We start from the raw sequence: 24,235 nt of genomic DNA, 5'->3' as shown, positions 1-24,235 counted from the left end.
TGTTCATCTGTCTTTCCTTAACCACTCATCTTGCGGGCTAGGTTTCATAGACTGCTGCAAATGATACCTGACTTGTTTCAGTTTCATAGGTTGGACTCAACCTAATGAATTTGTTGTTTTTTAAGAGTACATTGTAGTTAAGGATAATTACTTGAATGGTAAATACAAATAAATAACTGGTTATAACAAAAGTCAATATCACAAAGCAAATTTCGTGGGCTAACCAACTACATTTAGGCTTCATCTCAGAGTCTTGTACTGGGTCTGGTACCCGTGGGTACCCCTGGTCTGTTTTAAAAGATTTGGGTGTAAAGGCTCATTTATATTCCCTTTACATACAAAAATAGATGCGTCCATTTCAAACATTGTAAATGTCTCTGTCCAGAATCAAAAGTTTCACACATCAGCAAATGATGCGATGGTCAAGGAGACCGTAACAGTATACCTTTAAGAGGCAGTGCTGTAGACGACCATCCGTGCAGCCATATGACGTTACGTCCTGACATGTAGATAGAGGATTCTTTTCACTATCAATTTCTTGATGACGAAATGAACGCAGAGTACAGACAGAAGGCTCCACCAGTCTCCGTTTCTGTATCTAAGGATGAACATAACCAAGCCCTGAGATGCAGCTTGCAGTCCCACATGACTTGTTACATGACATGTTTAAGCTCCGTCTCTCTTCATCTCTATATACAGTATTTGAAAGGCACAAAAACTGAATTGGATCATGCACAAGCGCACACACACACATACAGTACAATGACACATGACTCAATGACAACGTGGGGGAGTCTAACACACAAACCTAATAACCAGTGTTGGGCTTATTACTCTAAAAATTTCATATATTACTCACTACTGGTTACTCTTTTAAAAGTAATGATACTTTAATGCTCCCTGCCAACAGTAATTTGTAACACTAGTACTTTTCCATCACACCCCATAAAACTGGTAATTGCTTATCTCTCCTAAATTCAGATGTGTGCCTCTGTGTGAATGTCAGGGTAATCAGCAAATGATTGTTTTTATTTTTTAACGTGGAGATCTTTAGTTGCCTGTGACCAGTATTTTCCCAAGGCACTGCCTGAAAGATGGAGAGTCACTGATGGAGCAACATTTCATCCACAACATCTCCAACCACAAGCTTTATTACTTTTTTGTAGCCTGCAGCTGTCCATGAGAAAAGGTGAAAAGAGTGAGTTCAGGTAGTTCTACTACCTGCAGCAACAATGTTCTTGTCATCTTTCCTCCCAATAAAATTAAAGTAATGGAAATATTTTCAACTGCTATAGGGCAAGCTGTTCTATCTTCCAAACTAGCTTGCTGCTTTGTGATGTGCCTGTGCAGTGCAACGATTACATAAATGAGTCAATGTGCTGAATAGTCAAGCAGGCCCAACAACAGAGCAGATGGCTGGCTGCTTCCACCCTGTGGACTGACACACAGCAGGCTACACAGGGACCAATGCATAATCTCAGCAGAGCCCACCCTGGCAGCCTCCCGAAGCTGCCCTGTGCACAGTTCCTGTTCATACTCATAGGGAAATTGTTACTGATGATGCAAAAGCTGAAAAAGTCTAGCGCTGCACATCAAAAGAAGCTGGTCCCAGTTCTGTGCATACACAGGGAGCTTTTCTAGAAGCATTTCTCATGTATCTGCATCAGCATTGTATCTGATGAAATTTTAATGATCACTTTGGGAAAATGGGATCATTGCTGAAATGTTCAGAGGAAATATGAGAATCATGAAGAATGTAAAAATATGAAAATAAATTATGCAAAATAATTGCAGTAGAACACAAAGAGAACAACACGATGAGCAACACCATTCAAAGAGTTAGCCAATGATTTTGTGCCGCACTTCCATTACGTTTGGGGAATCACAAGAGACAGTCTGAATAGAGAAAATCAAAGCAGAAAAATTAGATATGCTGACTTTTAAGCCCAGTATACACTGTGTGATTTTGGTCTGTCCCAGATGAAAGACGACCAACGTGAAAGAAACGTGGTGATGTCTTTGGTCATGGCTCTAAAACGGTATATCGCACAGTGAGAGAGGTTCAAGGATGGCTGTTGTTATGGTCTTGGAATCAAACACAGAACTTTGATGACCAGTCACTGTGTGATGGCTGTTACCATCTACATCTACTTACTGACCAATATGCAGCACTATGCATACTGCAATATGCAAATGCAGCATGAAATGACGCACTAATCAGCACAACAATGCTAAACGCTATTAGATGCCAAAAAATACACTTCGTGTAAAGAGAGCTTCATTACAAAATTGGCATGCCAAGTTGGCCTAATATCCCCAGCCACAACTGCATGCACATTCTCCTCCTCAGACTTTTTTGACACAGATAAATGCCACCACAATGAGGGCTTGATTCCTTTTTGTTTTCATTTCCACTACAGCAGTGTAGATGGATGATGCACGCTGATGACATTTTGTTCTTGCGTATTGAGTTGAAAACATCTGGGGCTTTAGCCCTGAAGTGGGAACAATTTTTACCCGGGGGTAATTTTGAATAATTCCCTGTTAAACACGTGATTTTAACGTATTTTGACAAAGAATGAGCACTCGTCTTCTATTATTGGGTCCCCCAGCTGGTGTGTGAAACAATGCACTGATCACGAAGAATATAGTATATAGTGACTACTGCCCTGATAGTTACAAGATTTTTACTGCTTTACCTTAATGTCAGGCAGTGATTCCTGATGGAAAAAAATGAGGCCGTTCTATTGCTCTATTCAAGGCCAGACTCCATTGAGAAAAACAATGATTTAACATCACTGAACACAGGGGCTGCAGGTCTACCTCTGCCTCGATCAGTTAGTTATTGTGCAACTTTGGTGAATCTGAGCTAACCCTTTTATGAAAAAGTCACACAATAACAAAAACTAACTGATAAAGTAGTTGTAGCCCAACAGCTCCTGTGTTCAGAGAGCTAAAAGTACTGTTGTTTTTTTTCAGTGGACTCTGGTGGCTTTGATGAGAGCACAGATTAAGAACTGATGATGTTAATATCTACCCCACTACAATTGTCTGATGGACAGCTGTCTGATGAACAGGTAAAGCAGTGAAAATATTCTAAATATAATGTACATTTAAACTGATGGATTTTTTTAGGTGGCTTAAATATGTTTTGTTGCCAACCCCTCCACAGCAGATTGCTTAGCTTCCATGTTGGACTCCAGCCTGCTTCCCCAAACTGGGATTGTGCTGAATGACATCTACTGTATGTGATACACTATGGATAAGTACTAGTGCTTAGATTGGGCCCAAAAAAATCCAGCCCGACCCCACCCGAGCCCGTGCATGTTCTGTCCGAGCCTAGCCCGGCCAGGTCGGGTCCGGGTCGGGTTCGGGCAGAGAATCTAAGCTCTAATAAATACCTCAGTACCTCTGAACTATCCCTTTAATGTGCCCAGCTGGTAACACAGGCTTATAAATCTGTAGTCTCAAACTTTCCATCGTTGTATTCACAGGCTGGTCAACTTCCTTCTAATCAAAGAACAAGATATTCTCTAAGATAGTCTCCTCTGGTTCTACCTGCACTCTCCTCATTTGAATGCCTGGCTTTCAAATCCAAACCCCCCCTTCCCTATGACAGTACTACTTATCTACAGACCACCCAAACCAAACTCAGCCTTTATTTCAGAGATACAAGACCTCCTTACAACTTTTTGTTTTGTTTTTGTTCCACATCGACACATTTTTACAAGTACTGGATTGTATAAATCTCAATCAGCATGTTCATGCCCCCACACATGCTAAGGGGCACATCCTAGACCTGGTCATTTCTGATTCCCCTTCCATTTCAAACCTTCAAGTATATGACCTTGGTATCTCGGACCATAAAGTTGTTTCTCTGGAAGTACCATTTCTGCCTCCCCCTTCCAAGCCTGAACGTCAAATCCATCTTCGCAACATTAGAAACATCAATCCTGATGCCCTGTCCTCAGATCTCCTGAATCTTGCCTCTGCCGGCTTAACATCAACTAATGAATCAGTGGACTACTACAGCCTATCGCTCAGTGATCTCCTAGACCTCCATGCCCCCTTAAAAACCAGAACAGTGTCCTTTTCACGCTCAGCACCTTGGTACACCCCCGAGCTGCGGAGACTTTAGGCTGCTGGCCGTGCCCTCGAGCGACGTGCTAAAACATCAGGTCTCTCTGTCCATAGGCTAGCATTCCAAGACCACCAAAAAGCCTATGGAAAGTCTCTCAAAGATGCACGGTCTAAATTCTACTCCAACATCATCAATAGCAGTCCTGGAAATTCCAAGCAGCTTTTTTCTACTATAAATCAGCTCCTTAAACCCCAGACTCAAACACACTCTGAACACGCCGAGGACCAGTGCAACAAATTCCTCGCCTTTTTCAAAGCGAAGATTGACACCATCCACTCTCATCTCTCCAGTTATCCTCCCTACAGTCCGGCCATGTTCCACCTGCACTCAAAACTGCTGTCATTAAACCTATTCTCAAGAAACCCTCCCTTGACCCGGAAGTCCTAGCTCACTATAGGCCCATCTCTAACCTCTCTTTTATTTCGAAGGTGCTGGAAAAGGTTGTTGCAGCTCAGCTTCAGAACCATCTGCGATTACACAGCCTGTACGAAACATTCCAATCAGGTTTTCGTTCAGCTCACAGCACAGAAAGAGCTCTGGTCCGTGTCATGAATGACCTTCTGATGACTGCTGATGCTGGCTCTCCATCCCTCCTTATCCTTCTCGACCTGACAGCAGCTTTCGACACTGTTGATCACCTCATCCTCCTCAAACGCCTCCATGATGATATTGGACTCTCAAACTCTGCCTTGGACTGGTTCACTTCTTACCTCTCTGAGAGGACACAATTCCTCAGCTTGGGAGCTGCAAGGTCCCAAACCCTCCCTGTTACGTGTGGTGTCCCTCAAGGATCTGTCCATGGCCCACTTCTATTCATTATATACATGCTCCCCCTTGTCATCAGACAGTGCGGGATTTCTTTCCACTCCTACGCCGATGACACTCAGCTGTATCTCAGGACTGACCCAATCCCTTCAACTGCTCTACCATCTTCATCTTCACCTCTGTCCACACTCACCAACTGCCTGGAGGAGATAAAGGCATGGATGAGTCATAACTTTCTCCAACCCAACTGTTCCAAATCCGAAGCCATACTCATTGGCACCCCTCATCAGGTCCAGTCATCTTCTATAACCACCATCACCTTCTCCGGTCAGGACATCTCCCTTTAATCTACAGTTACCAACTTTTTTCACCTTAAGAACATAGCTAAACTCCATCCCTCTCTCATCCTTTCCGATGCAGAGAAACTAGTCCATGCTTTTGTCTCCTCCAGGCTGTATTACTGCAACGCCCTTCTAATTGGAATTCCTGGCAAAAGTCTGCAAAAATTACAACTTATTCAGAACAGTGCTGCTAGGATCCTGAAGAAAGTCAGAAAACGTGAACACATCACACCCGTACTCCCCACCCTTCACTGGCTCCCCATCTCCACCAGAATCAACTACAAACTTGCTCTCATCACCCATTAGTGTATGCATGGAAATGCCCTGGATTATCTCAATGAATTACTCACCCAGCAAGCCTCAAACCGTAATCTACGCTCCCAAAACCAGTACCTTCTCCACCTCCCCAGAACCAAGCTCCGCGCTATGGGAGACCGTGCCTTTGTTCTGCTGCACCTCTTCTCTGGAACTCCCTACCCGGCCACCTCAGAGCCCCACAGACAGTGGATGCCTTTAAGAGAGGCTTAAAAACTTTCCTTTTTAAAGAAGCTTTTAACTTGGCCCAGGACTCTTTGAATTTGTTTTTATAATGTTTTAATGATCTACCTTTTTACTGTTTACTGTTTTACTGTGTGCTGTAGCACTTTGAGATTTTTCATAAATGAAAAGTGCTTTATAAATCAAATTTACTGTTATTATCATTATTAATGCACCCTCTCACCTTTTGTACTGATAATCAAGAGGAATTTTAATTTCCATCAGAGCACTGAAAGTTTTTACTACATAATGAACATGACTTTTACTTCCTGAACCCTGACATGACTCCTCCCACTTTGCAGATTAATTACCTCAGACTTGACAAGGCATTTTACTGTCTGTTTATACTGTCTATAAAGAGGAGTGGTATTTCCCATAACTAGCTAGTTGATTTTGATTAAATTGGTGTAAGGCCTCTTTACATATTGATTCTGCATCCACAAATTCATTCAAATACATTCTCCTACTGTTATTTGTTAAATATTACTATATAATAATATGTACATCTTTGAACAATTGTACAACCTATGTGTATGCTATGTGTATTGTTTGTGTTTCTCTTTATATGGCTACAGTAACTGGCAAGCTATTTAGCCGTCTTTGTGTACTCGTCTGTAGATGGATACTGCAGTCATAATGCTAACAAGAGAAAAGATGCCATCTTTCACTTGGTCATTCATTCATTCACTTCTGTTTATCTGCATATTCTGTTCAATTCATCCTCTGTATCTGCTGAGGAATCTATCATTATTCTATCTATTCACCAGTTTCATACATTTCTCCTCCCATACCTGTTCATCCATCTACAGAGACTGTTTAAGGTGTGTGTGTTTGAGGGACAAAGTGGAAGTTGAACCAACAGCTACCACAAACATTTCTTGAAAATGTAACCCATCAGTGCTGTAATGTTACCTCCAGGACTTTTCCGGTAATATACTTCTTGCAGCTCTCGCACTGGATACCAAACATGGCGTGGTAGTCCATCTCACAGTAGGGGATTCCATCCCTAATAAAACAACACAGGGCAAGTCAGCAGATCAGCACAGAGCATCAGATCCACATCACATCTGTCAGGAGACTACTCCAGAGCCTTACAGTCCTCCATACAGCATGTCTGAGCTGAAAGCACTCAGCAGGTGCTTTTGCCGTAGACATCCCAACTATGATAACTTTATACCTCCATAATTTGCAAACTGCTCCTTAGTGCCATAGTAGTAGCACTAGTAGCATATTATGAGATAAATATACAGTGGTTTCTTAGTCTGTCAGAGCAGCCTCTACTCAGTTCTCTATTTGTACTGCAACTGGCTCTATAGTACTGGATTTGTGCTGGAACAAGAAACTGTGACAGAGAACATTTTTATTTTCTATAAAATACCAAGAATTATCGCCTTGTGGTTGTATGCCTCTGCGCACCAGTCAAGTTTCTCTTCTCTGTGAGAACATGGATGTCTTCGCACCCAGAAGATTTATATAGTCACCACAGGTTTAAGGTGGACACCCAAGATAAGTGTAAGTTTAAGTACCTGACCAAATATTTCCCATTCTGTTCCTGAGATATGATGTTGAATAATGGCCAGAAAAGTGTTTTATGACTCTCTGTGTTAACCTAACTGAATATAGGTCACACCAAAGAAACAACCAGGAAATGGGACATTGCGATCACAGTATATGGTGTTGTCATAACTACTAGGCCACTGAGTGCCTCTGTGGATTTCCTTTCCAGTTATATCATAATTTCATAATTGAAATTGCTGGAGAAAGCTGGAGAAATTAAAACATAATAATTCGTTATCCACATGTTAAGATACACGTTTATTGATCCCACAATTGAGAAATTCCAGTTTTACAGCAGTCAAGAAGAAAGAGTCAGATTAAACATTTAAAAAATTTAAAATTTTAAAACTAGGCATGCAAAAAAAAGAAAGAAAAATACAAGAAACGGCAAATAAATAATAATAATAATCATGAACAGTGGATAAAAGAGCATATTTAGTGCAAAGTGATTGTATGTGCAAAAAACAACAAGGATGACAGTAATGCTTAATTTGGTGCCCATGAAGTGTCCATGGTGCAGTTCATTGCGAGCAGTGCTGGTTGTGTAGTCTGACAGCAAAAGGCAGGAAGGACCTGCGATAGCGTTCCTTCACACACTGGGTGAATCAGTCTATCGCTGAAGGAGCTCTCCAGAGCTTTTATCTCCTCCTGCAGGGGGTGGGCGTCATTAGTCCTCAGAGATGACAGCTTGGCTCTCATCCTCCTTTCTCCCACTACCTGCACAGAGTCCAGAGAGCATCCCAGGACAGAGCTGGCCTTCTTGATCAGCTTGTTGAGTCTCTTTCCGTCTGCAGCTAAGATGCTGCTGCCCCAGCAGACCACTCCATAAAAGATGACTGATGCCACCACAGTGTCAAAGAAGGTCTTCAAGAGCGCCCCCTGCACTCCAAAAGAACTGAGCCGCCTCAGCAAGTAGAGTCTGCTTTGGCATTTTCTATACAGTGCTGTAATATGATCAGTCCAGTCCAGTTTATTGTTCAGATGAACATCCAGGTACTTATAAGATGTCACCATCTCAATGTTCTTTCCCCAGAAATCCACCACCAGCTCTTTGGTTTTCCCAGAGTTGATCTGATGGTGGTTCCTCAGGCACCAGTCCACAAAGTCCTGGTTCAGTTCTCTGTACTCCCTGTTGTCCCCATCTGTGATGAGGCCGACTATGGCAGTGTCATCAGAGAACTTCTGCAGATGACAGGTGGGGGTGTCGTATAAAATGTCTGCAGTGTAGAGGGTGAAGAGGAACGCCACCAGCACCGTCCCCTGCGGGGCCCCCGTACTGCAGACAACCAAGTCCAATACACAATCCTGGGTCCTGACATACTGCGGCCGGTCTGTGAGGTAGTCCAGGATCCAGGATGTGAGGTGATAAGCCACTCCTATATGCTCCAGTTTTTCCCTCAGAAGCAGAAACTGTATGGTGTTGAAAGCATTGGAGAAGTCAAAGAACATCATTCTCACAGCTTCCAGGCTTCTCCAGGTGATAAAGAGCTCTATGCAGGAGGAAGATGAAGGCAGCATCCACCCCAATGCCAGGCTGGTAGCCAAAGTGCAGCGGGTCCACTGAAGGGCCTGCTGCTGGGCGGAGACAAAACAAGACCAGCCACTCCAGAGTCTTCATGAGGTGCGATGTTAATGCCACCGGTCTGAAGCTGCTGAAGTCCTTGGGGTGCAGACTCTTGGGCACAGGAACCACGCAGGATGTCTTCCACGGCTGTGGTACTCTCCCAAACCTCAGGCCCAGGTTGAAAATGGTTTCACCTATCCCACACTGTTGGTCTGTGCAGGACTTCAGGAGCCTGGAGCTGATGCCGTCTGGACCCTCAGCCTTCCTCGTCTTTATCCTCCTCAGCTGATCTCTCACCTGACAGGTAGTGAAGGACAAGCTGGAGCAGAGGGGCTGTGTACTGGGGGGCGGAGGTGATGAGGTGGGGGGAGGAGTAGGGGGTGGTGAGATGTCTGGGGGAGCAGGGTGGTGGAGGTGTTGAAGCAGTGTGCCAGGAGTGTAGGTGGGGGGGAACGTGAAGCTGAGGATGAGAGGGGTTGCAGCAGCAATATCTGGGCCGGGGAAGGGCAGACTGATCAAATCTATTGAAGGACAGATTCAGATCATTCACCCACTTCTGGTCGCCTCTGGCCTGGGAGTCTGGTTGTTTATGTTCTGAGATGGTTTTCAGACCTCTCCAGACTCCACTGCTGCAGCTGTTCCTACATCTTCTTTTTATATCCTTCCTTTCCCAGCCTGATGTTTCTCCGTAGCTCCTTCTGCACAGCCCTCAGCTCCTCCTTGGTTGGAGTTAATAACTCTGCACCTCTCCTTCAGATCTGGAGTAATCCAGGGTTTGGTGTTGGAGAAGCAGCGCACAGTCCAGGGGGGTACTGTGCTTTCCACAAAGAAGTTTATGTAGTCCGTAATACATGATGTCAGTCTGTCAATGTACTCCCCATGGTATTCGCTGAATACCTCCCACACAGTGGTCTCCAAGCAGTCCTTCAGGGCCTCCTTGGCCTCTTCAGACCACCTCTTCACAGCGTGGTTGCTGGTTCCCTCTGCACCAGGGGTTTGTAGACAGGCAGAAGATGAACCAGGTTGTGATCAGCTTTTCCCAGGGGGGGGCAGGGGGGATGAGTGGTATGCCTCCTTGGTGTTGGCATAAAATAAATCCAGTGTTTTATTGCCTCTGGTATGGCAGGAAACATACTGGGTGAAGGTGGGCAGGGTGGTGGATGGACAGGTGTGGTTGAAGTCCCCAGAGATCAGAAGGAGGGCCTGAGGGTGCTGTGTCTGCAGCCTTCTTGGTAACAGTGTGGAGAATGTCACAAGCAGACTCAGCCTTAGCAGACGGGGGGCATACACTGCTACCATAATGACATGAGAAAACTCCCTGGGTAGATAATACGGTCTCATGCCAACAGCCAGCAGCTCAATATCCCTGCAGCAATGCTGTTCCTTGATAGTGATGTGCCCAGAGTTACATCATCTATCATTCACAAACACAGCCAGCCCTCCTCCTTTCCTCCACCGCTGTCCGCTGACTTGTGTGTGTCGGATGAGCTGGAATCCATCCGGCATGGCGATTGTGTCCAGTACTTCCGTGATCAGCCATGTCTCTGTAAACACCAGCATGCTGCTCTGCCGGTACTTCCCCTGATGGCAAGTCAGCGCCAACAGCTCGCCCATCTTGTTGGGAAGTGAACTTACGTTCCCCAAAATGATGGACAGGAGGAAGGGTTTGTACCATCTACTCTGGTATCTGCATTGCAACATCCCCATCTCCTTCTCCGCAGCTCACAGGGAATATCGTGCCTCTCCTCGGGTCGCACCATAGTGTGACGCAGCACTAACAGGTGGTCCTAGGTGTAAGCAATGAAGCCACAACTGGACGCCGGGTCCCTGCACACGATCATGTCCATAGAAAAATAGGAGAAAGACCGCTATGAAGAAAGAGGTCTTCATCTCCATACCAAAACAAAACATAAGTGCTAACTAACTAATCTGAAAAAAAAAACTCTAAGTGAGAAAGTTAATTGAAGAAGAAGAAGAAGAAGAAGAAAAAGAATACTTTATTAATCCTTGCGGAAATTACGTTGTCACAGCAGCAGTGTATCCCTCAGGCAACACACACAAGACAATAATGAACACAAACAAGACAATAAATGATAAAAAGTAATACAGCATGATGAACAAGTAAAAAGGAGCAGGAGTAGGTTAATAGATACTGTGCATTAGCTACTGAGCATTAAAAAGTCTGATGGCCGCAGGCAAGAAGGACCTCCTGCTACGCTCAGTCCTACACTGCAGTGGTATCAGCCTGTGGCTGAAAGTGCTGTGGCTAAACACCTTCAGGTTGTGCAATGGATGAGAGGCATTTTTTAATATAGACTTCAGTTTTCTGAGCATCCTTGCCTCAGCCACCTGCTGAACTGAGTCCAGCTCAGCTCCAATGGTAGAGCCTGCCTTCTTTACAAGTTTGATGAGGTTGTTTCTGTCTCTGGCACGGGCTCCTTCTCCCCAGCACACCACACCAAAGAAAAGTGCACTGGCCACACAGTCTGATAAAATGTGTACAGAAGAGGTCTGCAGATATTAAAAGACCTCAGCCTTTTCAAAAAGTACAGGCAGCTCTGACCTTTCTTGTACACTGCCTCCAAGTGGCAAGACCAGTCCAGATTATCATCCAGCTGCAGTCCCAAATACCGGTAGCTGGTGACAACCTCCACATCTGTACCTTGAATGGTGACTGGGGCTGGACCAGGCCTCCTCTGGCGATAATCAATGACCATTTCCTTGGTCTTGGAAATGTTCAGCTGAAGGTGGTTGATGTTGCACCAGTCGATAAAGTCGCTAATTGTGCCCCTGTACTCCTCCTCACATTCGACCACTGCTGAGTCATCAGAAAATTTCTGAAGGAAGCAGGCTCCTGTGTTGTATTGGAAGTCAGATGTGTAGATTGAGAACAAGAAGGGAGACAGGACCGTTCCTTGTGGGGCACCAGTGCTGCTCAGGAGTTTGCTGGAGACACAGTTCTTCATCCTGACATACTGTGGTCTACAGGTGAGGTAGTCCATGGTCCAGTCAACCAGCGCTGATTCCACATTCATCTTCCTCATCTTCGCACCAAGCAGCAGTGGCTGGATCGTATTGAAGGCACTTGGGAAATCAAAGTACGTGATCCTCACAGTTGCATTGAGGGTGTCCAGGTGGCTGTAGGTCCTCTGCATCATATAGATGAGGGCATCATCCACTCCAAGCCCCTCAAGGGTCTTCATTATATGTGAAGTGAGGGCTACTGGCCTCTAGTCACTGGAGTCAACAGGGAGTCTCTTCTTAGGGACAGGAACTATGCATGATGTTTTCCATAGAGAGGGGATCTTTTGTTGTTTCAGACTCAGTTTGAAGAGGTGTGAGAGGATGTTACATAATTGACTGGAGCAGATCCTAAGGAGTCTAGGGCTAATTCCGTTGGGACCAGCCGCTTTTCCAATCTTAGGTCTGTCCAATTCCCTCTTCACCTGTGATGGCTGGAGTGTTATGGATGAGTCACTGATAGGGAGAAACTGATCCGATGAACAGGTATGAACTGAAGGGGGCAGACTACGAGTACAGATGGCTTGTTTTCCCTCCTCAGTCCTCACCTTCAGTTCCTTATGTATTGCCTTTGCTCTGTCCTTATTGCCCTCCCTGAAGGCCTTTTTCTTTTGATTTAGCAAGCCTTTCAGGCTGCTAGTGATCCATGGCTTGTTGGGGAAACATTTAATCACTCTACTCAGTACACAAATATCGGCACAGAACTTGATGTAATCTATAATGCTGTCAGTTAGTCCCTCAATGTCATCCCCGTGTGCCTCACAGAAGACATCCCAGTCTGTGAGATCTAAACAAGCCTGTAGGGATCCCTCTGCTTCCTGGAAGCAGCGTTTAACTGTCCTGGTGGTAATAGGTATCCTTCTAACAACAGGGTTGTATGTGGGAGAGAGGTGGACAAGATTGTGGTCAGACCACCAAGAGGGGGCAGTGCAGTTGATTTATATGCATCTCTTACATTACCATAAAAAAGATCAAGTGTCTTATTTCCTCTCGTAGGACAGTCCACAAACTGTTTGAAGGTGGGAAGTGTGCAGGAGAGGGATGCATGGTTAAAATCCCCGGAGAGGAAAATAAATGAGTCTGGATATCTGGCTTGTATTCTCGCAATAGTCACGTGAACTACGTCACAAGCCATATCAGCGTGGGCAGAGGGTGGAATGTAAACAACAATGGTGATAACTACTGTGAACTCCCGTGGCATGTAATAGGGTCTTAAACTAACTATAAGAGTTCAGTGTCCTTGTTACAAACCTGCTCCTTGATTGTAGTGTGCCCTGGTTTACACCCCCTGTTGTTGATAAGTAAAGCAAGCCGCCCGCCTTTTCCTCTTGCCACTTGCTTTGATATCCCTGTCCACTTGTATCGTTAGGAAGCCACTGGTGTTGGTGTTAGTCTCCGGGATACAGTCCTTCAGCCACGTCTCAGTCAGGCACAACAGACTGCACTCCGGTAGATTTTTTGGCTTCTGATGACGGTTTCGAGCTCCTCCATCTTGTTATTCATGGACCGAACATTTCCCATGATAATGGATGGAAGGGCTGGTTTGTAAGACTCCTTCCATATTCTCTCCCTCTCCTATTCCGTTTCGCCCCAGCACGCGTCCCCCAGCGTCTCCTCCATAACAGCTCTGTCGGAATGTTGTGTCTTGTCCCGATATGTTTGGTAAAAGGAGCCAGGTCTAGGAGCTCCTTTCGGGAGTAAACAATTGCCGGCTGACTCCGCTGCTCCGCTTGGAGAATTCCTCCGAATATCAGGCAAACCAAAAGTGGTCTGATCAACTCCATTTCCCCTTAACTAGGCCCCTATGCTCCTCGGAAACTGTGTGTTTTAAAATGAACACTTAAAAACTAAGAACATAAAACACGTCTAGAACATAAAAACAAGCCAAACTCAAACATACACTGGAGCTGCTGTGACAGGCTGCCGCACTACCGGAAATTGAATTGAAGAGAAATTGAAAAAAGCTCAATGGTGAGCAGGAGCTGCTGTAACAGGCCACTGGGGGCGCCATCTTTTGAGACCAGTGCAGTGTTCATTAATAAATAGGTCTCAATGACCTTCTGTTAGCATTCTAGGTCTCACCAAAAACCCGTCTTCATTAAAGGATGCTGCACAGATTAGGGTGTTTTTATACTCAATGTCGGCTTGTCCCACGAGATTCTCTCTGGTAAGCAGCAGTCCTCATATATTGGACATTATTTAGTCAGCTAACAATTGAAGGATTGGTTAGACTTGAATTAACTCATATGTACAGTAGCCATGATAGTTAACGATGCTTTAGATGTTGCTGTTAAGAAGCTCAGAATTCTAAAACATGGATACCTCACACACATCTTCAACCTGGATGCACAGAAGACCTATACTATCAGCACAGTTTCAAGGTTGTCACCCAAAATTAGTGTTACTAATTCAGTACCTGACCAAATGTCTCCCCTTCTTTTCCTGAGATATGACATTGAATAATGTCCAGAAAAATGTTTTTGCAGAACATTATGATGTCACAGTGAAGCTGACCTTTTGGATATAAAATGCCATTACTTCATCACTTTATCTCATTAGACATGCATGTGAAATTTTGTCCTAATTTGCATGAGAACTCTTGAGATATGGCCAAAAACATGTTTATTGAAGTCAAAGTGGCCTTAACATTTGACCATGAAAATCTAATCAGCTCGTTGTTGAGTCCCAATGGCTGTTTGTGACAAGTCAAGGCATTCTTGAGATATCTTGTTTATAAGAATAAGACAGACACGGGTTACAGTGGCCTTAACCTTTGACCACTAAAGTCTAATCAGCTTATCGTTGAGTCCAAGTGGAATTTTGCCTGAAATTTGAAGAAATTCCCTTAAGGTGTTCTTGAGATATTGTGTTCACAAGAATGGGATGGACAACCCGAAAACATGCCTCCACTGACAGCTATTACTGCACAGAGGCATAAATGCGAAATGCCAGATATCAGTGGACGAAGACTCAACTTGAGCACAGATAGAGTTTCACTAACTGAATATAAAAAAAAGGTCTCAGGTTTTGATTCATTGGGTGATAGGAAGTATTGTGACAGCCAACACTAACCATCTGATAACGGGTTAAAATGCAGGAACACTTGACATGGAGGTGATAGTATTACCAGGGATGAAAACAGGTGTATGGTCAAAAAAGAGAGAGCTTGTCGAAGCGAAATTCTGAATATTAAAATACACAAACACTAATTTGGAAGAATATTGTGTATTCCAAAACAGAACAAATCCATTGAGCCATCATGACCATCTTGCTAGAGGTCCAAATCTTTATACATTTCTTCATGCTCTTTACATTGAACGAAGCAGGTAGATTGACCTACTACAAATAACATGTCAGTTTCAAACTAAGATCCATCTGAATATCCTGGGGCAAGTGTCCTTAAGTGTTGGATAATAGTTTTTACATCTGGACTGTATGATTAAAAAAAAAAAAAAAGAAATTGTGAATATCAAAATACACTAACACTCAATTTCCCTCATTCTGCAAATGAACAAAGTTGAATGTTTCAGCAAAACTACCAAAACAGAGTGCAGTTCAACCTACCTCTTTCCACAATTTCTTTTTTTATACCAGCTACAAGGTACTTGCTCACTCTGGAATTGATATAAAATGCGGAATGTTTATAGAATGTTTGAAAAATTAAAATTAAAAATAGCCAGAGGCCACTGTATTAGTTAATCTATATATATATATATATATATATATATCATGTATTTAAATAACTTATTAGACGGATATATATGTAGAGAAAGGCGACATTTAGAGAGCAAGCCCAAATAAGCAACTCCACTTTAGAAACAAGCCCAAAAAAACGCAACCCGCAACTACCAATATTTGTAATTGACTTTACAAAATAACAAGCCCAAAGTCGTGGCTTATAAGCGGACCTGACAACCCTGTCCTATGCGTAGCGCTCTATGATCTTTCATCCAGCAGCATATCATCCAATAGTCTCGCGTGACCAGCCTCCCTTACTGCAGAATGGGAGTCTGGGGACATTCGTCTTTTGTTTTGTAATAGAAATGGGCCATAGGTTCGGCACGTGTGTTACATGTAACAGAGACGTTCCAGCTCTGCAATATAGCTGAATCAAATGAAATCATATCCATTTCAATTTCTTCTTGCAATGCACTGAACACTTCCTTTTCTGTTGTACTACGGACAACAATTCGGGGAACAGCGATTCCGGTGTAGGCGGGTGTAAGGCAAAGCTAATCAGCTGTTGGTCGAGGAAATACGGAAGTACACAGATTTGGATCTAATCACATCACTGCCGCTGGGAGCCAGCACTAGTTCTATTACAACTTTCCTATGGGAATGTCCACAGACGACAGACTCAGCCAGCGTGCTGACGTCATCGCCGTCTGTGTAAGAGACTAATCATCCAGATGAAAACAAGTGGTTCACGCTTGCGCGCACACTACACAGTTTTTGCTGCGGCAGCATTGTCATCTGCTCATTTCGTTTGTGTTCGCGGAATCATTAATCAGACTCTTCCATGCCAACTCCCCCAAAAAAACTCCTTGGATCTACACGATTCCCACAAGTCACCCAAATTGACATGACAAAAAGCGAGAGTCGCCGAAAAGTGAGTTGTTTGCATCCCTGTATTACGAAGAGGAGTTATAGCAATGTATATTACAACCATTATGACTTACTTGCTGATGTACTCCGCATTGAGCACCTTGTTGCAGACTTTACATTTGAAGCAGCCCAGGTGCCAGTGCTTGTCCAGTGCTACCAGAGACTGTTCATTCTTAAATTCCTTCCCACAGCCGCAGCAGTCTGCAGAGACATGATGGGAGATTAGTTGAGATTTAATGAGAAATTAAACTAAAGTTTACTTTCTCTATGTGGAAGAGTTCCCTTTACAGTACTTTGGTTTCATTAAGCAAAAGGACAAAATGAACATTGGTCATTTTGGTTTTCCTGAGAGTGGAATGACATCATTTTACTAAAGTGCCAATAAAAGGGATGGAAAAGAAAATTATGCTGACGAGCAGCGTGACGAATCATAGTTTTCAGGATCCTAAAGTTTGCTTTTGGCATGATTTATGCTTTTGAGAGACAGACATAAACAAAGTACTGACTGTGGACAGCCTGTATGGGTGCAGGGCTGTTGGCAGGGAGGGGCTGGGTACACTTTTGGCAAATACACTCCTTCCCATTAAATGTCACTCGGTCGCCAGCTGGGAATGGCTGTCTGTGAACAGAAAACAGATACAATATCACAACATCAGAAGAGGGCTTTAAATAAAATACGCTTTGTGCTTTCCAAAGTTATTCTACAGCTCTGAATCAACAATTAGACCATCACTAGACGCGCCTTTTTTAGGTGGCTCAGCAGCTTTATAAGGTAAGATGTCACTGCTGACAGATTAGGAAAATCCTCACACTCCTAAATGAGTTGTCTGATTTGATTCCTACTAAGCTTATAAAAGCTTATAAAAGTTTATGAGTCTAAATACCCCAGCAAAAGTTTCACAACATTTAAGCTTTTCAACAGGTTAAGTTAAACAGGTTTGGACCCAAACACAGATACAGAGGATGGGGCAGCAGGAAAAGGTTTAATGTGAAAAGGCTTACAGCTGGGAGCTGGCATGTAATGAGTTCATTCAAACACCAAGAATCCGAAATGCTTGGAAGAAACTAAACTCTAGTATCTCTCTAAACTCTAGTAGCATGCTGGAATGCTTAAAATAAACAAAATAAGAACTCAAAACACTAGGAAAATTCTACTGACTGGAAGAGATGCAGACAACGAACTGACGACGAACAAAATATCTGGGCAGGGAGTGACTGATTGGGAAGTGACAACAGGTGAGCAGGAGGTGAGGTGACTGCAGTGGTAATAAGATGAAACTTATCAGGGCAGACAATCAGGACTGGAGGGGAAAAAAATCTGTCAAAATCTAGAAAATAAAATCCTCACAATTATGAAACCAGTGAAAACAAGGACAGATTACACTTATAAGACATATGCCTGACTGTCTTAGACAAAAAGTATGAGGGCCTCTGGTCATAGTGCACGACGGTGACATTTGTAAGTGTTATTTTATTTTTGGGGATATTGTCATGGTGAATAAATTTTCCCAGTTTGTATGGAAGAACTTTACTGGCCTGCAAAGAGCCATCCACCACCTTTGGAACGACCTGTGAGCCAAGCCTGATCTTCACTGGATATATTTATACTAATGCTACTTTTCTACTATTGTGGGATAAGCTGCTGCCCACTTAATGTTAAAATAGTCTATCTGATAAGGGGTTACATGGTATAGTCTGGTTAATCCCAGCATGCAAAAATATGTTAGGGTGCATTGATTAGAGTATGCAAAAACATGGTAGGGTATGTTATTCGGAGAATGCAATAACATGTTAGGGTGCATTATTCAGAGTATGCAAAAACATGTTAGGGTACGTTAATTGAAGTTTTTCCAAAACACATTAGGGCATGTTAATTGGAGTATGCCAAAACATGTTAAAGTACATTAATCAAAGCACGCAGGACTGCATGTGAACAGGAATATTAGTGGAATATTCATTTTTATAAGCTTAGTAGGAATATAGTCTTTTGCGGAAAAAAGGCAAAAAAACAAATATTTTGTGCAAGTTAACGTGCTCAGTGTTGGACATCATTAATACTCTTGTGGCTGAATGGGAGCAACTCCCAGATTCCAACATCTGGTGCAAAGGCTGCCCAGAAGACTGGAGGGTGTTATTGCAGCAGGTTAATGCCAATGGTTCTGGAATGAGGCATTCAACTATCATATCATGTTCAGGTGTGACCAAGACATACATTAAGTTATACAAGATGTTGAGAGCTTATCTTTTCATGAGACAAAGTTATCCACTTTTCTTTACAGAGTTTAAGAGTTTTCTTGAAGGCGGCATCTAGTGCACTACTGAAGAAGTAATCATTAAGGCACATTGCCACTGGCTTTAACATTCAGACATGGAAGTGTGGGGCTGGAGTTGTTTACATGTTGTCAGTATATGTGTCATCATGGCAAAATGTGCTCCTGGAGACACCTACTGTAGTAGGAACTACTACAGAAGCCATTTTGAGTGTTTATGTGTCTGTGGCTAAATTTAGTCACTGCAATAGCATCACAACTGTGCAAGATACAGTCACAAAACTTTACAAGAGTGAAGTTGAGATGACAATGAAGCCCAAGTTTGAAAATGGGTATGGTCCGAGCAACAGTGCCTCTAGTAGCGGGGTAAGAAGTAAGTAAGAGGCCATTGTTCCTCCATATTACGCACATAGCCAACATTCATTTTAAATGGCAGATCAGCTTTGTGGTTAGTGTGATCCAATCGCAAGATAATCTCTAGTTCATTGTGTTTTCATTCAGGAGCAAAAAAGCCTTTAGAGGCAAATTCTATTATACTGTTAAGAGGAACATTATGAACACAATGAAACAATGTTAATGTCTCCTGGCTGTTTGAACGTGCTGCTCAAACACAGCTGCTGTCACTGAGTCAAGTATAGACGGAGTGACGATGCCTTGGCAGAGCAGGGCTCTGACTGGCTGCCACATGTTGCTTCCTGTAGCTCAGTAATATGATATTAAAAGCTGCTGTCACACTGTCACAGCCAGCTACTGAAGGAGAAATACATCCAGGCAGGCTGGGCTGAGATTAGAGGTTATTCATGTACAACAGTCAAAAAGTCTTTCTCTCTCTTTTTTATAGCTGATATATTTAGCCTTTGAGTCTTTTTTAAAGCCTCCCTTACATTATATAGGTTGGCCTGTCCTTAAATGCAGTGTTTAATTTAGAGAAATATATTTACCATGTTTCGGTTCAAAAAAAATTTTGCTCATGAATTAGCTATCCGTGTAACATAAGGTGGAAAGATACATCCATCCATTCATTCATTTTCCATAACCACTTATCCTGTTGACAATGGGCGAGAGGCGGGCTACACCCTGGACAGGTCGCCAGACTATTACAGGGTTGACACATTGAAACAGACAACCATTCACAATTACATTCACAACTACGACTAATTTAGAGTCACAGATTAGCCTAAGCCAATTAGCCTTTTTGGACTGTGGATGGAGGCCGGAGCGTCCACAGAAAACCCACGCTGACACGGGAAACACCAGAAAGATACAGCAAAAAAGAAACAATAAATGAATGTATTTTGTGCTAAAATGCCAGTTATTTTCTTGTGTATTATTACCATCAAACTGAGATCACAGAACTCTTCAATAGTACAATAACTTAAAGAAAACACTTAAAGTAACCGTGTGTTACACATTGATTGATGCCAGTGCTTTCTTTATGCCTTGTTCTAAATGTGTTGCCTTCATTTTAAGCATTTTAAGGTTGATTATTTTACCTTATAAATAAATGCAAAGCTCATAAGACCTAAAAACACAGTTTGTTTCAGAAAATTATAATTTTGGTTGTTTATGGTTCATATGAATTACATGTATCTCTCTTTTGCTATCTTTCTGTCTGTCTGTCTGTCTGTCTGTAAGCCAATTAATATCTATATTGAAATCGCTGCACATTATCCTCCATCATGATTGCACTTATCCTCTGCCTTATTTATGTGCCATAACAGAAAAAATGCCAACCTGTGACTCTTCTAAATTGATGCCATGAAATGTTGCGCAGATTTTCAATGTGACCACAGGATGTATCCCCATTACTTCAGTGATCCACTGACTGTTCCTCTAGCACCACCATGAGCTTTGATGTTCAGAGTGAAATATCTTAACAACTAGACCTATTGGATTGATTGAAATTTGAGTTCAGATATTTGGGCTCCATTCAGGGTGAATTCTAGTAACTTCGGTGATCCCTTTAAATTTAGTGCTATTGCTATCATCAGGTCAAAATACTTGAAATCTATTGACATTTCTATCAGTCTCAGCTGTATTTTGTGTTTTTAGTGCTAACTATGAAATTGTTGCATTCTAACATGGTGAACAAAACAAAAACAAATAAAAATATAAAAGACAACCAATCATATACATCCACCCACATGTCAGCCAATGGATCACGCATACATGGGCTGGATATGTAGCCACATGACCATGTACTGTATATCCTAATCAGGCCAATCACATTCCCAAACTGGCAGAAAAGTGAGGGGAGTGCCCAATAAAGGACATAGGTTACCAAATTTGGTCTATAGACAAAAGGAGTGCATCCAAGGGGCAGCACTCAGACTCATGTGAAGAGGAGGTCTCAATCCAAAAAGTGCCTATTTAGTGTGGCATATCATGATTTTTCAAGATTCAAGATTCAATACTTTATTGCCATATAAATTGCACAAGTCGTTAGGGATTTGCTGCAGTGCACTCTACATAGTGGGACAACCACAAGACAAAACGACAAACCAGAAAACAAATAAAAACAAGAATAGCAGACATAGGACATAGGACATTCTTCATGGCTTACACAGGGTCACATCTGTCATGAGAACAGGTCATACCTTATACACCTCGACATGTTTTGAACCTGGATGTTAGTCCAGGAGGCTAACGTCTAAAGTGACTAGTGCAGATTTTAAGTGCAAATTCTCATATAGTGCAATATGTAGCAGGTTGACTCTGATGTGCAATTGTGTAAAAAGAATATAACACCGCAGCATAATAAGAGCATAAATACCATATAAAAATACAATGATAAAAAAACAGAGAGCAGATTATTCAAGTCCTGTGGGGGAGTTTCCTACTTCCATAAGGTATTGGTGCAGGGATGGAGAGCTGTTAAGGAATTTGATGATATTACTTTATGTACTATTCAGAAAGCGGGAGGTCTTAGTTTTGATAGCACTTAATCTTCTACCTGATGGGAGGACCTTGAGGAGGGGGTTGGCAGGGTGGCTTTCATCCAGTAGGATTCTCATGCCCTTGCGTTGGATACGGGCCTCGTATATGTCTGAGATAGGGAGGAGTTTGCAGCCTATGATCTTCTCAGCCATGTGGACTATTCTGTCTAATTGCAGCCTCTGCTGGACACTAGAGTTGCCATACCAGACAGTTATAGAGAAGGTAAGAATACTCTCAATAGTGGCTTGATAGAACCACAGAAGAAAAAGAGCCTCTGGTGGGCTTTTTTGGCGATACAGCTCAAGTTGTCTCCCCATTTCAGTGAGGATGAGATTGTGGTTCCTAAAAACTTAAAGCTGTCCACCCGTTCCACCTCCGCCCCTTTGATGGACAGGGGCTGGGACACTCTCCCCCTCCTACGGAATTCCACTAGCAACTCCTTAGTTTTGGAGACATTTAGCTCTAGGTTGTGGAGGGTACACCATTCAATTAATGTGAGGACCTCATTTCTACAAGTGGTGTCACCATCCCCAGAAATCAACCCCACCAGTGTTGTGTCATCCATGCATGTGTATGCATTTTGACAGAGTCTGTGTGTGATATGCAGTCATTTGTGCACAGTGAATATAACAGGGGTGATAAAACACACCTCTGGTGGGGGCGCCAATGCTGATACGTTTGACCCTAGAGGTCTTATTATTGACCCTAACCACAAAGAGCATGGATACCAAAAGGCGAAGCTCCGTTGAATTTTTACCGACAGCCACTAGGGGGGCTGTGGTAGCACTGCCGCCATTTTGGACTGTTGAGCTTGGACTGTTGCGCCCAGACAACATGCAAGATGTCAAGGAGAGAGGAGAAAAAAAGTAAAAGAAAACAGTGTAGTGCAATTAACTGCAACAACTATCAGTGGAACACCCCGCACCTGGCCTTCCACCGTTTCCCGAAGGATCCCAACAGGTAAGAACTCCTGAGGTGTACGTTTTAAAGTGTTTTAATATAAATTTAATATGCCAGTTTTGGAGGGAAGATAACACTTGCAAAACTGCACTTGTCAATGCACTGAAACGGGAAATAGTAATCACATTATTTTTATTCACATGGATGAGCTTTTATTTGTTATAATGCTTTTGTTTAACATAAAATGTTAGAAGAGAAAGTAACGGATGAAAAAGAGTTTATCATTAAAATATATATATTATTATTTTATTATTACTATCCCCTATGAAAGAACAATCAGCACTTTACATACTGTACATAGTACTGTATATATATGTACAGTACAGGCCAAAAGTTTGGACACACCTTCTCATTCAATGCGTTTTCTTTATTTTCATGACTATTTACATTGTAGATTCTCACTGAAGGCATCAAAACTATGAATGAACACATGTGGAGTTATGTACTTAACAAAAAAAGGTGAAATAACTGAAAACATGTTTTATATTCTAGTTTCTTCAAAATAGCCACCCTTTGCTCTGATTACTGCTTTGCACACTCTTGGCATTCTCTCGATGAGCTTCAAGAGGTAGTCACCTGAAATGGTTTTCCAACAGTCTTGAAGGAGTTCCCAGAGGTGTTTAGCACTTGTTGGCCCCTTTGCCTTCACTCTGCGGTCCAGCTCACCCCAAACCATCTCGATTGGGTTCAGGTCCGGTGACTGTGGAGGCCAGGTCATCTGCCGCAGCACTCCATCACTCTCCTTCTTGGTCAAATAGCCCTTACACAGCCTGGAGGTGTGTTTGGGGTCATTGTCCTGTTGAAAAATAAAAGATCGTCCAACTAAACGCAAACCGGATGGGATGGCATGTCGCTGCAGGATGCTGTGGTAGCCATGCTGGTTCAGTGTGCCTTCAATTTTGAATAAATCCCCAACAGTGTCACCAGCAAAACACCCCCACACCATCACACCTCCTCCTCCATGCTTCACAGTGGGAACCAGGCATGTGGAATCCATCCGTTCACCTTTTCTGCGTCTCACAAAGACACGGCGGTTGGAACCAAAGATCTCAAATTTGGACTCATCAGACCAAAGCACAGATTTCCACTGGTCTAATGTCCATTCCTTGTGTTTCTTGGCCCAAACAAATCTCTTCTGCTTGTTGCCTCTCCTTAGCAGTGGTTTCCTAGCAGCTATTTGACCATGAAGGCCTGATTCGCGCAGTCTCCTCTTAACAGTTGTTCTAGAGATGGGTCTGCTGCTAGAACTCTGTGTGGCATTCATCTGGTCTCTGATCTGAGCTGCTGTTAACTTGCCATTTCTGAGGCTGGTGACTCGGATGAACTTATCCTCAGAAGCAGAGGTGACTCTTGGTCTTCATTTCCTGGGTCGGTCCTCATGTGTGCCAGTTTCATTGTAGCGCTTGATGGTTTTTGCGACTCCACTTGGGGACACATTTAAAGTTTTTGCAATTTTCCGGACTGACTGACCTTCATTTCTTAAAGTAATGATGGCCACTCTTTTTTCTTTAGTTAGCTGATTGGTTCTTGCCATAAT

The 24,235-nt window shown here is 43.0% G+C and overlaps 1 protein-coding gene across 1 annotated transcript in view; it reads right to left on the bottom strand.

Moving 5' to 3' along the window:
• ablim2 (actin binding LIM protein family, member 2) overlaps nt 1-24,235 on the bottom strand; it is a 245,136-nt gene that overhangs the window by 117,180 nt on the left and 103,721 nt on the right. Inside the window, 3 exon segments of the mRNA XM_078164135.1 lie at nt 6,697-6,790; nt 16,606-16,732; nt 17,038-17,150. Of these exon segments, the coding sequence (XP_078020261.1) occupies nt 6,697-6,790; nt 16,606-16,732; nt 17,038-17,150 (334 nt within the window).

Source organism: Epinephelus lanceolatus, chromosome 22 (genome assembly GCF_041903045.1).
Source record: "Epinephelus lanceolatus isolate andai-2023 chromosome 22, ASM4190304v1, whole genome shotgun sequence".
Lineage (NCBI taxonomy): Eukaryota > Metazoa > Chordata > Actinopteri > Perciformes > Serranidae > Epinephelus > Epinephelus lanceolatus.
This window is presented reverse-complemented; position numbering and strand designations above follow the sequence as displayed.